This window comes from Nansenia antarctica, assembly GCF_963989245.1.
Source record: "Nansenia antarctica genome assembly, chromosome: 7".
Classification (NCBI taxonomy): Eukaryota; Metazoa; Chordata; class Actinopteri; order Argentiniformes; family Microstomatidae; genus Nansenia; species Nansenia antarctica.
The window spans coordinates 44,298,658-44,312,987 of NC_137677.1; the positions used below are offsets into that span (position 1 = coordinate 44,298,658).

Below are 14,330 nucleotides of genomic sequence, written 5' to 3' on the forward strand. Positions count from 1 at the left end.
AGCAGAGCAGATTGCTGGTTTGTTGTTAGGAACATTATAATTCTGAACTGTTGCCCGTGCGTTCCACGCTAATCCACTTACTGAGCGTTGGTGTGTGTGTGTGTGTGTTTGGGTGTGGATCTGCATGGCCGTCTGTCTGCCTGTCTCTCTGGTGTGAGTCTGTCTGTCTGTCTGTCTGCCTGTCTCTCTGGTGTGAGCCTGTCTGTCTGTCTGCCTGTCTGTCTGTCTGTCTCTGGTGTGAGCCTGTCTGCCTGTCTCTCTGGTGTGAGCCTGTCTGTCTGCCTGTCTGTCTCTGGTGTGAGCCTGTCTGTCTGCCTGTCTCTCTGGTGTGAGCCTGTCTGTCTGTCTGCCTGTCTCTCTGGTGTGAGCCTGTCTGTCTGCCTGTCTGTCTCTGGTGTGAGCCTGTCTGTCTGTCTGCCTGTCTCTCTGGTGTGAGCCTGTCTGTCTGTCTCTGGTGTGAGCCTGTCTGTCTGTCTGCCTGTCTCTCTGGTGTGAGCCTGTCTGTCTGTCTGTCTCTGGTGTGAGCCTGTCTGTCTGTCTGTCTCTGGTGTGAGCCTGTCTGTCTGCCTGCCTGTCTGTCTGTCTCTGGTGTGGGTTGATTCTCTGCTGTGATGTTCTTCAGTGTTGTGAACGTAGCAGATAGAATATGACTGCACTGACATGGGGAGACTGGCAGAGGTAGGAATCAGAGGACGGGCTCATTGGAATGCATGGAACGGAATAGGGAATGGTATGACATGTGTGTGTTATTCACAAAAGGTGTGTATGGTTTTCATTGAGAGATGGTCAGGTGTCACTGTTAACCCAGCTGTGTGTTGGCATGGTAACCTCTGGCATGGTGAGAGCTGCAGCGTCAGGCTAAAGGTTGTCTTGACTCCTCCGTCTGTTCTGTTACAGCTAGACTGAATCGCACATACCGTGTGTGTGTGTGTGTGTGTGTGTGTGTGTGTGTGCGCGTGTGCGTGTGCGCGTGTGTGTGTTTGCGCGCGTTTCACCCCATCCTCCCTCCTTCCTGTTGTTTGACCTTTGACCTTTCTCAATTTCTACCTCTCCATTTTCTCTTCCAGGAGGACAGTGAGAGGTACTCACGCAGACGTGCCTCGGTGTGTATTCCTTTCTCTCCCTCCTCCTGTTCACCCTCTCATTTCTTCTCTCTCTCTTTCTCTCTCTCTCCTGTTCAACCTCGCATTTCTTCTCTCTCTCTCTACCCTCCTCCTGTTCACCCTCTCATTTCTTCTCTCTCTCTCTCCTCCTGTTCAACCTCTCTCATTTCTTCTCTCTCTCTCTACCCTCCTCCTGTTCACCCTCTCATTTCTTCTCTCTCTCTCTCCTCCTGTTCAACCTCTCTCATTTCTTCTCTCTCTCCCTCTTCCTGTTCACCCTCTCATTTCTTCTCTCTCTCTCCTCCTGTTCACCCTCTCTCCTTTCTTCTCTCTCTCCTCCTGTTCACCCTCTCATTTCTTCTCTCTCTCTCTCCCTCCTCCTGTTCACCCTCTCATTTCCTCTCTCTCTCTCTCCTTCTGTTCACCCTCTCATTTCTTCTCTCTCTCTCTCCTCCTGTTCACCCTCTCATTTCTTCTCTCTCTCTCTCTCCCTCTTCCTGTTCACCCTCTCATTTCTTCTCTCTCTCTCTCCCTCCTGTTCACCCTCTCTCATTTCTTCTCTCTCTCTCTCCTCCTGTTCACCCTGTCATTTCTTATCTCTCTCTCTCCCTCTTCCTGTTCACCCTCTCATTTCCTCTCTCTCTCTCACCTTCTATTCACCCTCTCATTTCTTCTCGCTCTCTCTCTCCCTCCTCCTGTTCTTCTCTCCCTTGTTCCTCTCTCCCTCTCTTCCTCATTAGTCTCACCCTGTCCTCTTTGTCATCTGAAACAACAGCTCTTCTTTCATCTTTCATTCTCTCTCTCTCCCTCTCTCCCCCGCCCTCCATTCTCTTGACCCTCTCCTCTCCTTCATCTAACATCTCTTCTTTCAGTCCGCACCACAACATGATACCTTGGGAACCTCCTGAGAGGTCACAGTGTCAGCAGGCTTTTTGTCCCAGTCAGGCACCCGTCCCCTCCGGTCCCCTGTCCCTTAGGTTCACTCCAGAGCTCCATCTACTGTCCATACCCACTCCATACTAGCATACTATTCACTACTCAACCCATATGACATTTATACTAGTGTCTCTGTTTTAGTATAGTTGGTACAGATGTCTGTACTGTGCTAGTGTAGCTAGTGTGAATACTAGGTAGTATGCTAGTGTAGCTACTAGGTAGTATGCTAGTGTGAATACTCGGTGGTATGCCAGTGTGAATACTCGGTGGTATGCCAGTGTGAATACTCGGTGGTATGCTAGTGTGAATACTCGGTGGTATGCTAGTGTGAATACTAGGTAGTATGCTAGTGTGGGTGTTTTGCACAGGGGTGTATACGAGTTGTTACAGTAAGTAGCAGATGTTTCAGTGTGGGCTCAGCTGCCCCAAGGCCATGGAGCTGTGTGATCAGCCACACTATTTCTCTGGAAATGAAAGGATGTTCCGAATGTTTTAAGATAAGATTCAACTTTCTTGTCGTTGAACAGAGCACAAGTACTGAGACAATGAAATATAGTTGGTGCACACGTCTCCCCCGCCCCCCCCCCCAGGGAGAACACACGTCTCCCCCCGGGGTGAACAGAGCTCTGAGCACAGGGTCAGCCATCTTCAGCGCCCCCGGAGCAGTTAGGGGTTAAGTGCCCTTGCTCAAGGGCACAACGGCAGTGGTAGGCACCTTAGATGTGATGCCAGCGAACCCTCCAGTCACCAGCTCCCTCCCGGGGTGGGGATCGAGCCAGCAACCTCCCGATTGCCGGCCGGCCACTTTAACAACTAGGCTACCTGCCACCCTTGACTGCAAATAACAACCGCTAATTCTCTCTCTCTCTTCTCTCCCTCCCTCCCTCCCAGGTCTCAGATGACGACGAGAGGATGTCGGTGGGCAGCCGGGGGAGTGTGAGGGTCAGTATCACTTTTCTCTTCTGTCGTCGTGTCTTAGTGTCCCTGCTCCCAGAGCCTCTGCCCCCTGCTGGTGGAGGCTCATACAGGCGGTCTCCTTCACGGGAGTCCGGGGGAGGTAGAACTCAGAGGACGGGGGGGCTCATTGTAATGCTTGGAATGGAACAAGGAATAGTTGTTTCAAAGGCAAAACCTCCCGAACCTCTCGGTGACAATACTCTGGTGTGTTTGTGCTCTCCCTCCTCCTGTTCACCCTCTCATTTCTTCTCTCTCTCTCTCTCCTCCTATTCACCCTCTCATTTCTTCTCTCTCTCTCTCTCCCCCTATTCACTCTAATTTCTTCTCGCTCTCTCTCCTCCTATTCACCCTCTCATTTCTTCTCTCTCTCTCCCTCCTCCTGTTCACCCTCTAATTTCTTCTCTCTCACTCTCCTGTTCACCCTCTCATTTCTTCTCTCTCTCTCTCTCCTCCTGTTCACCCTCTCTCATTTCTTCTCTCTCTCTCTCCCTCCTTCTGTGTACCCTCTCATTTCTTCTCTCTCTCTCTCCCTCCTGTTCACCCTCTCATTTCTTCTCTCTCTCTCTACCTCCTGTTCACCCTCTCATTTCTTCTCTCTCTCTCTCTCTCTCTGCCTCCTGTTCACCCTCTCATGTCTTCTCTCTCTCTCTCTCTCTCTCTCCTGTTCACCCTCTAATTTCTTTTCTCTCTCTCTCTCTCCCTCCTCCTGTTCACCCTCTCATTTCTTCTCTCTCTCTCTCTCCCTCCTCCTGTTCACCCTTTGTGTCACTCACGAAACCTCCCGACCCTCTGGGTGACGATGCTCTGGTGTGTTTGTGCAGTCGGACCTTGACGCCATCGGGGCTTACGGAGTCGGGGTAAGACCGCAACCCACCAGCGAGACGGACCTGGACTTGACCCTAAACCCTAACCTGGTGTCGACCGTAACCCTAACCTATGGGAGATGTGATAGTTGTGTGGTGGTTTACTGTGACTAACTGGCCGTGGTTAAGCCTTCTCATAACTGTAACTATCATCACGACTCGGGGTCGATTGGCTAATGATGCTATCAGATGAATGAGTGGAATGAACCGACTGTGCTGCGGTGCGTGCGTGCGTGCGTCTGTCGATGACTAACCGTCCCTTGTGTGTGTTCGTTGACCGTTGCCCGGCCATAACGGCATGTTCTTAATAGAGTCAGTTGTTTAATTTAATGAGGTCGAATTAAATGCTTGCTTTCACTATTTGAGCTGCACGGTAAACATAAACATTTATAAGGGGTTTCCTGGGCCAAAAGCCCAGGGCTGTGTGCCTAATGAACAGTGTGACAACATGAGCAAACATCCCTCTTAGATGTTTATCTAATTAAACAATCATCAGCCTTTACACCAGGGAGCATGACATCACGGTCTTGGTTGTCGGTGTGTTTTAACAGCCTCAGAGGAACACTTATGTCAGTCCCAGGGGAGGGAGGCCGGTGGCGGAAGAAATCGGAGGACGGGGCTCATCATAATACGTGTATCCATGCATTACCCTTCCTCCGATTTCTACCTCCGCCAGCCTCCGCTGGTCAGTCCCTGGCTTCTAGACATCGACGGTTCTAGACTTTTCCAGAGCTGGCTAGGCTTTTTCCCTGTACAGCCGACCAACCGCTCCCAACACAAACACACATATTTCGGAGGCTCTGCTGCTCTCCTCGAATAGAACGTCACCTCTGTGTGTAGAGTAACCATGGAGAATAACTGATTCTGAAAGGGGCGATGGAGGTGATGAGGTTCGCTCAGAACAAGTCCCTACAAGGAGGCCCGCGCTGCACGGGAGGCTGGGAGACATCGGAGGATATCGAGCCTGTCCTCTGATTTCTACCTCCTGCAGCCTCCCCGGCCAAGCCGACGGAGCCGTTAAAGGATGAGGCTCGGTGTTTCTGTGTTGGTGATCTCGGCGTGGTGTGACAGTGTACGTGTGACCTAACCAGACTGTGTGTAGGTGTGTGCTTGTGTGTACTTGTGTGTAGGTGTGTACTTGTGTGTAGGTGTGTACTTGTGTTTAGGTGTGTACTTGTGTGTAGGTGTGTGTAGGTGTGTGCTTGTGTGTACTTGTGTGTAGGTGTGTACTTGTGTTTAGGTGTGTACTTGTGTGTAGGTGTGTGTAGGTGTGTACTTGTGTGTAGGTGTGTACCAGGGTGTATTGTGCCTAACCGACGTGTTTGAGGCATGCCGTGTGGTGATCGAACCAAGATCAGGGAGCATGCAACACTAGGGTTGCCATGGCTACAGCTCCTCTTGGCATGCTGTGGTGGTGACCTTCTCTGTTGGTGATGACACGGTCATCCACCTTCCCCTCTTCTCCTCACCCCCCCCCCCCCCTCCCTCCTCAGGGCTCTTCTTCTCATTCACTTAAGAAGAAAGAGAAGAAAAAGAAGAAGCACAAACACAAAGACGTACGTAGAGAGAGAGAGAGACGGCTGTGTTCCTAGTCATGTGACTCTGTTACCTGTTCAGTCCTCAGAGGACGGCGTTGGCATGTGTGTGACTCCTGTCAGTCATGTGACGTGTGTGTGTGTGTGTGTGTGTGTGTGTGTGTGTCCTCGCAGAGCAACGGCTATGACGACGGCTACAGCGCCCTCTCCACCAGGGTCAGTAGCGGCCGTGTGACCTTTGACCTTAGCTGCCTCAGACAGACAGTGTTCAAGCTCAGGCTTTTCTCCTTTTTAACCACCGTTCCAACCTCTAGAGGCCTTTATACCTGTCTGTCTCTCCCTCTCTCCCTCTCCCCCTCTCTCCCTCCCTCCCTCCCTCCTCCCTCTCAGAGCTCCAGACTCAGTGATGAGAGCAAGGCGTCTGTGACTCGGTCCTCTAGACTAGACCTGACGGTGGGTGTCTCCCCCCCTCCCTCCCTCCCCCTCTTCCCTCTACACCCCCCACCCCCCGCCCCTCACCTCTTATCTTTCATATGAACTTCTATGCTGTGTGGTTGGAGTCGTGTTCCTGTCAGTGTGGTGGTACTTTCCAAGCTTTACCTCTCTCCTTCTCCCTCCCTCCCTCCATCTCTCCCTCCTTCTCTCAGAGCTCCAGACTGAGTGATGAGAGTAGGGCGTCTCGATCCTCCCGACTGGACCCGCAGCCGGTGGGTGTGTGTGTGTGTGTGTGTGTGTGTGTGTGTGTGTGTGAATGTGTGGGTGTGTGTGTGAATGGGTGGGTGTGCGTGCGTGCGAGTGTGGTTAAACATGTGAAGGCAGGTCACATGACAGCAGTAGGCTACCTGCAGCAGATCACATGAGAGCAGTAGGCTACCTGCAGCAGGTCACATGACAGCAGTAGGCTACCTGCAGCATGGTGTTACTGTCCTTTTCTTTACTCTTTACAGCAAACGTTGCCTCTCTCGCTCTCTCGCTCTCTCTCTCCTCCTTTCTCCCTGTCTATCTCTTTCTGTCTATTCTCTCTCCCCCCCCTCTCTCTCTGTCTCTCCCTCCCTCCTCCCCTAGGCCTCCTATGCTTCCTCAGACCTGTATGGCAGCACTGGGCTGTCTTCCTCTAGACACCAGCTCTCTGCTTCTGCTTACAATGGCTACCAGGTCTGTTCTCTCTCACACACACACACACACACACACACACATACACACACACACACACACACACACACACACACACACACACACACACACACACCCGTGGTATAAGAAGGTTGTTTCATACTACCATACTCTGACAGTAGAGTATTTACCCCGTCTTCCTCTAGTCCTCTGGGCTCCTCAGTCAGATCTCCTACCAGCGACAACGCAGGGTTGGTGAAGTCATTCATTATTCATTAGCTCCACCTTTGACAACCCACCCCCCACCCTCCCACCCACCTACACCCCCCCCCCCACACACAATACCTGTCACCTTGAGCGTTCGTCACAAGAGCAGCATGGAGGTATGGTATGTGTGTGTGTGTGTGTGTGTGTGTGTGTGTGTGTGTGTGTGTGTGTGTGTCTGTCTTTACACGGCTGTTCACCTCCAGCACTGTCACCTCCCTTTCTGTGATGTCACAGCACTGTCACCTCCCTGGCTGTGATGTCACAGTGATGTCACAGCACTGCGTTTCCTTCCTGTTTTCGCAACATACAAATAAACGTTGCCAGTTTATATATAAACAAGTGCCATTTTTAGCACTCTATAAAAACATACCAGCAACGGAAAAGAAATAAGAGGAGAATTCTCAAGGCAGACAAATCAAAGGATTTGATGTCATCGCACGATTGACGTTATTGGATGAATGGTTTCAGCCCTAGTTCACACACACACACACACACACAGCCTGGGCTGAGGGACAGCAAGTCAGGGCAACACTGTTGTGGACGTGTATCTGGTCTGAAAGATCGCTCTTTACCCTCCCTCTCAACACTCAGTCCAATAATGTTTTAATCTTGCGTGTGCGTGTGCGTCCGTGTCTCTGCAGGGTTCTCTGTACGAGGACAGCCTGTACTCTGCATCTCGACGGGTCATTGGCGCCAGCTCTCGCGTAAGACCCCAACGCATGGTGTGTTTGTGTGTCTGTGCGTGTCGGTACACTCAAGTCTGCTTAGTAAAGCATGAGGTGTTTCTGAAGACCCCCCCTCCCTCCCTCCCCTGCTCCTTCTGACAACTGACACTACCCCTGTGCCTCAGTGGAGGCCTGGTCACTCACCTTGGTTTGGTTGTTTGATAACATCCAAACTAAACTAATAGAACAACACTAATGTAGCATTGTTCTGAGTGTGTGTGTGTGTGTGTGCGAACAGGGTCTAAGTGTGTTGACGATGTGTGGTTGCGATACCGGACATTCTGCTGACTGGGTCTGCGGTGTGTTTGGCGTTCAGCTTGGCGCTTGGTGGTGGTGGTGGAGGTGGTGGAGGTGGAGGTGGAGGTGGAGGTGGTGGTGGTGGTGGTGGTGGTGCCTGCACTACCAAGGCTGCTGGTTCACTCACAGCATGGGCTGTGTGTGTGTGTGTGTGTGTGTGTGTGTGTGTGTGTGTGTGTGTGTGTGTTGACTAAGTCTCTGTGACTGCGAGGAATGTGGTGGCCTGAGAAATTCATGTCAGTAGGCTTAGGTTGTTCCCCTTTCTCTCTCCATGTGTGTGTGTGTGTGTGTGTGTGTGTTTGTGTGCGTGTGTGTGCGTGTGTGTCCTTGTCCTCCCCAGCCGTCAGAGTACAGTAGTTACCGTGGCAGCAGCTCCAGGGCGTCCTCCAGGGCTAGCTCGGCCCGTGCCAGCCCCGTGGTGAGACACACACCTCACACACACACAGACACGTGTGTGATGCCTTATGACAGCGTCTCACGGTAATAAGGTGACTTATCAACCATAGGCCAGATTCATATCTGCTGAGGTCCATTTGACTGTGTTAGTTCTGCTGAGGTCCATTTGACTGTGTTAGTTCTGGTCCCGACGGTGGCCGTTGGCTCCTGGTGTCTTTGTTGGGCCCAGTGTCCTCGCGGACCCAGTCAGACAGAACTGGACCGGCTCCAGAGGCTGATCCAGAACATGTGTCTAAAGCCCGGGCCGTCTCGACAGGCTTACGTACCAAGCTGTCAGCCAGGACGGGTCAGGCGTTTATGGGATCATGTCAAATGGGTCTCTGGGACTGTGACAGACAGGCAGGCAGACAGACAGACAGACAGACAGACAGACAGGCAGGCAGGCAGGCAGGCAGACACAGACACACTCCAGACAACAGTCTCTAAGTCAGTATGGCATTGATTGCAGGACGCATTATAGTACATGAATTTAATCACATTGATGTGAGATTAAAGATAGTTTCTGAATGCAGTCGACGTAGTCAAGTTATAGGGCTGTCTCGACTAGACCATAGAAGTAGAATGAGTAGAACGGACATGATCAAATCCATAGTGGGCGTGCTGGCGTTCCATAGCGGGCGTTCCATAGCGGGCATTCCATAGCGGGCCTTCCATAGTGGGCCTTCCATAGTGGGCCTTCCATAGTGGGCCTTCCATAGTGGGCGTTCCGGTGGCCACCTTTTGGCCAATTATGTTTTACGATTCCAAGGTGACCATCTTTTGGTGTACTTGCCAAATTCTCGGACCGTGTCCATTCTACTCCATCTGTTTCTACGGGCCAGAGAAGCCCTCTCACTGTGTGAGTGTCAAGACGCCCAGCGGCCTCCCTGAACATTCCTTGTCCCACTGCGCCCCCTGGTGTCTGTGTAGGATGACTGCAGCTCAGTGGCCAGCTTCCTGCGCAGCACCGCCGCCGGGAGTGGCCTGCCTCGAGACCTGGATCACGTGACCATCCCTAACCTATCAGACGTGAGTGGGTGTGGCCCTGCAGGTGTGGGCGTGGCACGGCGCGGTCCAGTGTGGCCCTAGAACAAAGCATGTGTCATGTTGGACTGAGTCTAGAGCATGGTGAAGTATGTGTCCATCTGACGCCCGGGGGGGGGGGGGGGAATCCACATGTCAAATAAAAATACAAATAAAAATCTGACAGTGACTGACTGACCGTGGCTGAATGACTTACAATGGCGGGAGTTGGCAAATTTCTGATTTCTGATTTACCACAGCAAGTAATAGACATGTTTTTTAAAGATGACAATAATATTTTGTCTAGAAGCTTTTCACCATCAGATATTAGCGAGTTGTTTGTCAGAGTTTTCTGCCTGTCGTGACTTTTGCTGTGATATGATTGGACAATTTCTATTTTGGGGCGTGGCTTAGCGATAGGTCCATTGTGTGTTGAGATGCACGCTGCAGGCCTGGCTTGTGTTGTGTGTGACTGAAGTGACTCGCCCCCTGTTGTCTAGTGAAACAGCACTGGGGGAAAGAGGAGACTAACCTTGTGTTGGATTAGATGGAACGGTTGATTCACTCACCACCAGGAGTCAAAAGCTCTAACTAATAACCACACACACACACACACATTTGCAATCCTTTTACACAGATTAAGATTATCACAAGTGTGTGTTGGTGATGAATGAGGAATGTTACTGACTGAGTCAGGCGTGTGAGACAACCTTCTATGGGCGGTTACGATTGGACAGAGCCTCAAGCAACTGGCCCTCTGGCCTGCTAGATGATGTGTTGGTGATTGGATGATGAGGATCTGGTGGTGATTGGATGATGAGGATGTGTTGGTGATTGGATGATGAGGATGTGGTGGTGATTGGATGATGAGGATGTGTTGGTGATTGGATGAAGAGGGAAGATGGTGAAGGAGCCAAGGACGGCTCCCTGTCATCGTGACTCCATGAACCCCAAGAGGTCCTGTCATCTCTGACCTCACCCCAGGGTCTCTGGTCCCATGTCTGGGTTACTGTCTCTCTGGTCTGACCGTGTCTCCTCTCTCTCTCTCTCTCTCTCTCTCTCTCTCTCTCTCTCTCTCTCTCTCTCTCTCTCTCTCTCTCTCTCTCTCAACAGGCTGAGGACAGAGACTACCTAGAGAAGGTCAGTACATGCAATTGTAGTGCAATTCCTTGTTTCGTTTTTCGACATAAAACCGTGATGTTCACGTCCACACACTATGGTTACAACCATATGTCTACATGCTCTGTCAGTTGTTGTTGTTTTTTGGCGTTATGTGTTGTTTTTTTTGTTAACTATGAGCGCTACCTTCACCAATGAACTGTCGTCTCCCACAGGGGTCTCGAGCTGGGTCCACCCTATCTGCAGCGACCCTCGCCTCCCTGGGTGGGACTTCCTCCCGGAGAGGAAGTGTTGAGACGTCTGTCACGGCAGATACGGAGGCGGCTTCCATACGAGAGATCAAGGTAAAGACACCCTATCCCAGAGCTCTGGGTCTCTATCAGTCTGACTCCCTCTGCAGCAACCATTACTTCACACACACACACACACACACACACACACACAGCGTTGGTACTCCATACACACACACACACACACACAGCTTTGGTACTTCATACACACACACACACACACACACACACAAACACACACACACACACTCTGCTTTGGCACTCCACACAGACACACACACACACCCTGCTTTGGTACTCCACTCACACACACAAACACACACAGACACAGCTTTGGTACTCCACACAGACACACACACACACTGCTTTGGTACTCCACACACACAAACACACACACACACACACACACACATACACACACACCACACACTTACACACACTGCTTTGGTACTCTACACCAGTGGTCTTCAACCGGGGTTCTGTGACCCCTATGGGATCTGCAGAGGTACTGCAGAGGGTCTGCCAATTTTTGTCATAATAATTGACAATTTTCACCAAAATAATTTGTGAGAATAATTATTAAAAATGATATTGAGTAAGGTTCAAGCATTGACAGATACAGTAGAGATTATGACAGGAAGGATGGGTGAGAGAGAGAAGGGATGACATGCAGGATATATCCGCGGCAGGAATCGAACCGGCCCTGCGGTACATGGTCAGCGCTTAATCCACTACGCCACCTAAGCGCCCCAATAAGCTACTTTTGACAAAACGATTTACAAAATAAATTATTCCCATGATGCAGAGTCTAACATAACGTTAGCCGAAAAAAAACACTCCTGTCTAGCAAGCTAGGTGTTGGCTAAAACGCTGTTTGGTCTTCGTTGCGAAATTAACGTTAATCAATAACTAGCATAACGTTACTAATTTAGTTATTAGTTTGATAATAACAAACTCGCCTCTTTGCTTCTCTATGCGCCGCTATAGGAGAGGAACACAACGCGCTCCTTTACCATTCCTTGGTCACATGACTTTACCATTCCCAGGTCAGGTGACTTAACCATTCCCAGGTCAGGTGACTTAACCATTCCCAGGTCACAGGACTTTACCATTCCCAGGTCACATCACTTTACCATTCCTAGAGGTCAGATGACTTTACCATTCCCAGGTCAGATGACTTTACCATTCCCAGGTCAGATGACTTTACCATTCCCAGGTCAGATGACTTTACCATTCCCACTGGTCAGATGGTTTACCATTCCCAGGTCAGATGGCTTTACCATTCCCACTGGTCAGATGGTTTACCATTCCCAGGTCAGATGGCTTTCCTGTGGATTAGTATTGGCACGCGTCTTTGAATTACGAATAGCTATCCACACGTTTCTAGTTGGCCAAAACCGCGCGGAGCAGGCTGCGCATTTCAATGCATTTCCGCAATGCCCTCGCCTGACGTGAAATACGCAATTGTTGATCACTTGGAGGCACTCGAAAGTCAATTTGAAAAGTACTTTTCTGAGACCGAGTCCTGGAGAAAGGACAAGACATGGATACAGTTTCTAATCAAAGACAATGCATCCGACGGCTCTAACCTGACAGCCGCTGAGGAAGATCAGCTGATCGACCTAACCACAGACAGTACACACAAGAATGTGTATGAGTCAAAGCCTCTCACCTTTTCTGGATCCATTGCCAGAAATACTTCCCCCAACTGACAGCAAAGGCCATGGTGAGCCTCTTGCCTTTTGCAACAACTTATCTTTGTGAAAGTGGATTCTCCTCCCTCATCTACCTGAAGAGCAAATACAGTTCCAGACTGCAGCCTGAGGATGACATGATGCTCTGCCTGACAACCTCCATCTCCCCCAGAATAGACAAGTTGTGTACCACCCACCAGGGCCAGTCATCTCACTGAGGTAGGCATAGGCCTACCTGGCTTCCTGAAGCTAAAAGTTTCATTGTTGAAAAATAATAATAATAATAGAAGATATAAGTCTCATCAATAACAACAATAATAATAACCAATAATAATTATGTATGAACATATATAGGCTAATAACCCAGTATATAAATAGGTTAATAAGGTGAAATAAAAGGTGAATAAAGTAAATATAAGTTAGTATAGGTCTTAAAATGTGATTATAATTTTTTTTACATGTGGGGGTCCCTGTTCTGTTTGTCTCTCGTCCAAGGGGTCCTTGGGCTGAAAAAGGTTGAAGACTTGCTCTACACCACATAGACACAGACACAGTCACACACACACAGCTTTGGTACTACACACACACACACACACACACACACACACACACACACACACACACAGCTCTGCATCTGTCATTCTATACCCTCTGTCAGTGTGCTCTGTCACTTCACCTTTCCACCTTTCACTGTTGTTGCTCCAATGCTTGCCTCTCTTCATCTCTTCATCTCTCCCCTCTCTTTCTTTTTCTCTTTCTCTCTCTCTCTCTCTCTCCCCTCTCCTCACCCTTCTGTCCACATCCGTCTGTCCATCCTCACCCCCCCCCCCCAGGAGATTCATGAGCTGAAGGATCAGATTCTGGATGTTGAATCCAAGTACATGCAGAGCCTCAAAGAAGTCAAGGTACATGTCTGACTAAACACAGCAACCCAGAGGGCCCTGTTATTAACCAATGGGGTTTCAATTGGTCGTGGACTTCCTGAGTATTTACCAATGGTAGTGTTACACTTCTTGAGTATTAACCAATGCTAATTTTGCACTTCCTGAGTATTAACCAATGGTAATTTTGCACTTCCTGAGTATTAACCAATGGTAGTGTTACTCTTCCTGAGTATTAACCAATGGTTGTGTTACACTTCCTGAGTATTAACCAATGGTAATTTTGCACTTCCTGAGTATTAACCAATGGTAGTGTTACACTTCCTGAGTATTAACCAATGGTTGTGTTACACTTCCTGAGTATTAACCAATGATGGCATCTGTAGACTGACGTCATGTTAATCAGTGGGTGGGGCCTCCCTACTATTAACCAATGATCAAGATCAGACTTTCTCGCTGACCATTAGTAGCTTCAGTTCCTGTCTGTTTATATCCTGCTGAGTGTGGTGTTTGGGCAGTTATGACGCCCTATGTAGGACATCTACTCTATCCTCTCCTCAGGGGAAGCTGCTGGAGGTAGAAATGCATTACAATGAACCCATCCTCTGATGTCTACCTCTACAGCCTCCCCTGACTCTCCATAAGGACTCCATAGTGTCCCATGCTGTTCATACCCATGCTGTTCATCACTTCTCTGACCTCTCCTCCCAGTTGAAACCCAGTTGTATATGGAGATACATGGGCTTTATAGAACATCATGAAAGCAACAGTATTTTCCACTTGCTTTATCGGTGTGTCTGCAGTGTGCGTGTGTGTATGCACATGCGTGTGTGTGTTCCTATACACTGTGGTTTACATGCCCCCCCTCCCGTAGGATGCGTTGGTGGAGGTGGAGGAGAGGTACCGTAAGGCCATGGTTTCCAACGCCCAGCTGGACAACGACAAGAACAACCTCATGTACCAGGTGGACACACTCAAGGACTCGCTGATGGAGCTGGAGGAGCTGCTGTCTGAGGCTCGCAGAGAGTACGACGAGAAGGCTAAGGTAGCTAACACACAGACACACAGACAGAAAGAGACACAGACACGCAC

General features: G+C 49.9%; 1 protein-coding gene across 1 annotated transcript in view; it reads left to right on the forward strand.

Annotated features, from left to right (window-relative positions):
- Positions 1–14,330, forward strand: part of LOC308161843 (uncharacterized protein) — a gene marked incomplete at its 3' end in the record, with an annotated part of 57,534 nt that overhangs the window by 28,582 nt on the left and 14,622 nt on the right. Inside the window, exons 5-13 of the mRNA XM_080535921.1 lie at positions 2,630–2,704; positions 2,931–2,981; positions 8,137–8,214; positions 8,422–8,538; positions 9,162–9,308; positions 10,368–10,394; positions 10,589–10,717; positions 13,191–13,262; positions 14,113–14,283. Coding sequence (XP_080392047.1) covers positions 2,630–2,704; positions 2,931–2,981; positions 8,137–8,214; positions 8,422–8,538; positions 9,162–9,308; positions 10,368–10,394; positions 10,589–10,717; positions 13,191–13,262; positions 14,113–14,283 — 867 coding nt within the window. The remainder of the gene's footprint in view (positions 1–2,629; positions 2,705–2,930; positions 2,982–8,136; positions 8,215–8,421; positions 8,539–9,161; positions 9,309–10,367; positions 10,395–10,588; positions 10,718–13,190; positions 13,263–14,112; positions 14,284–14,330) is intronic.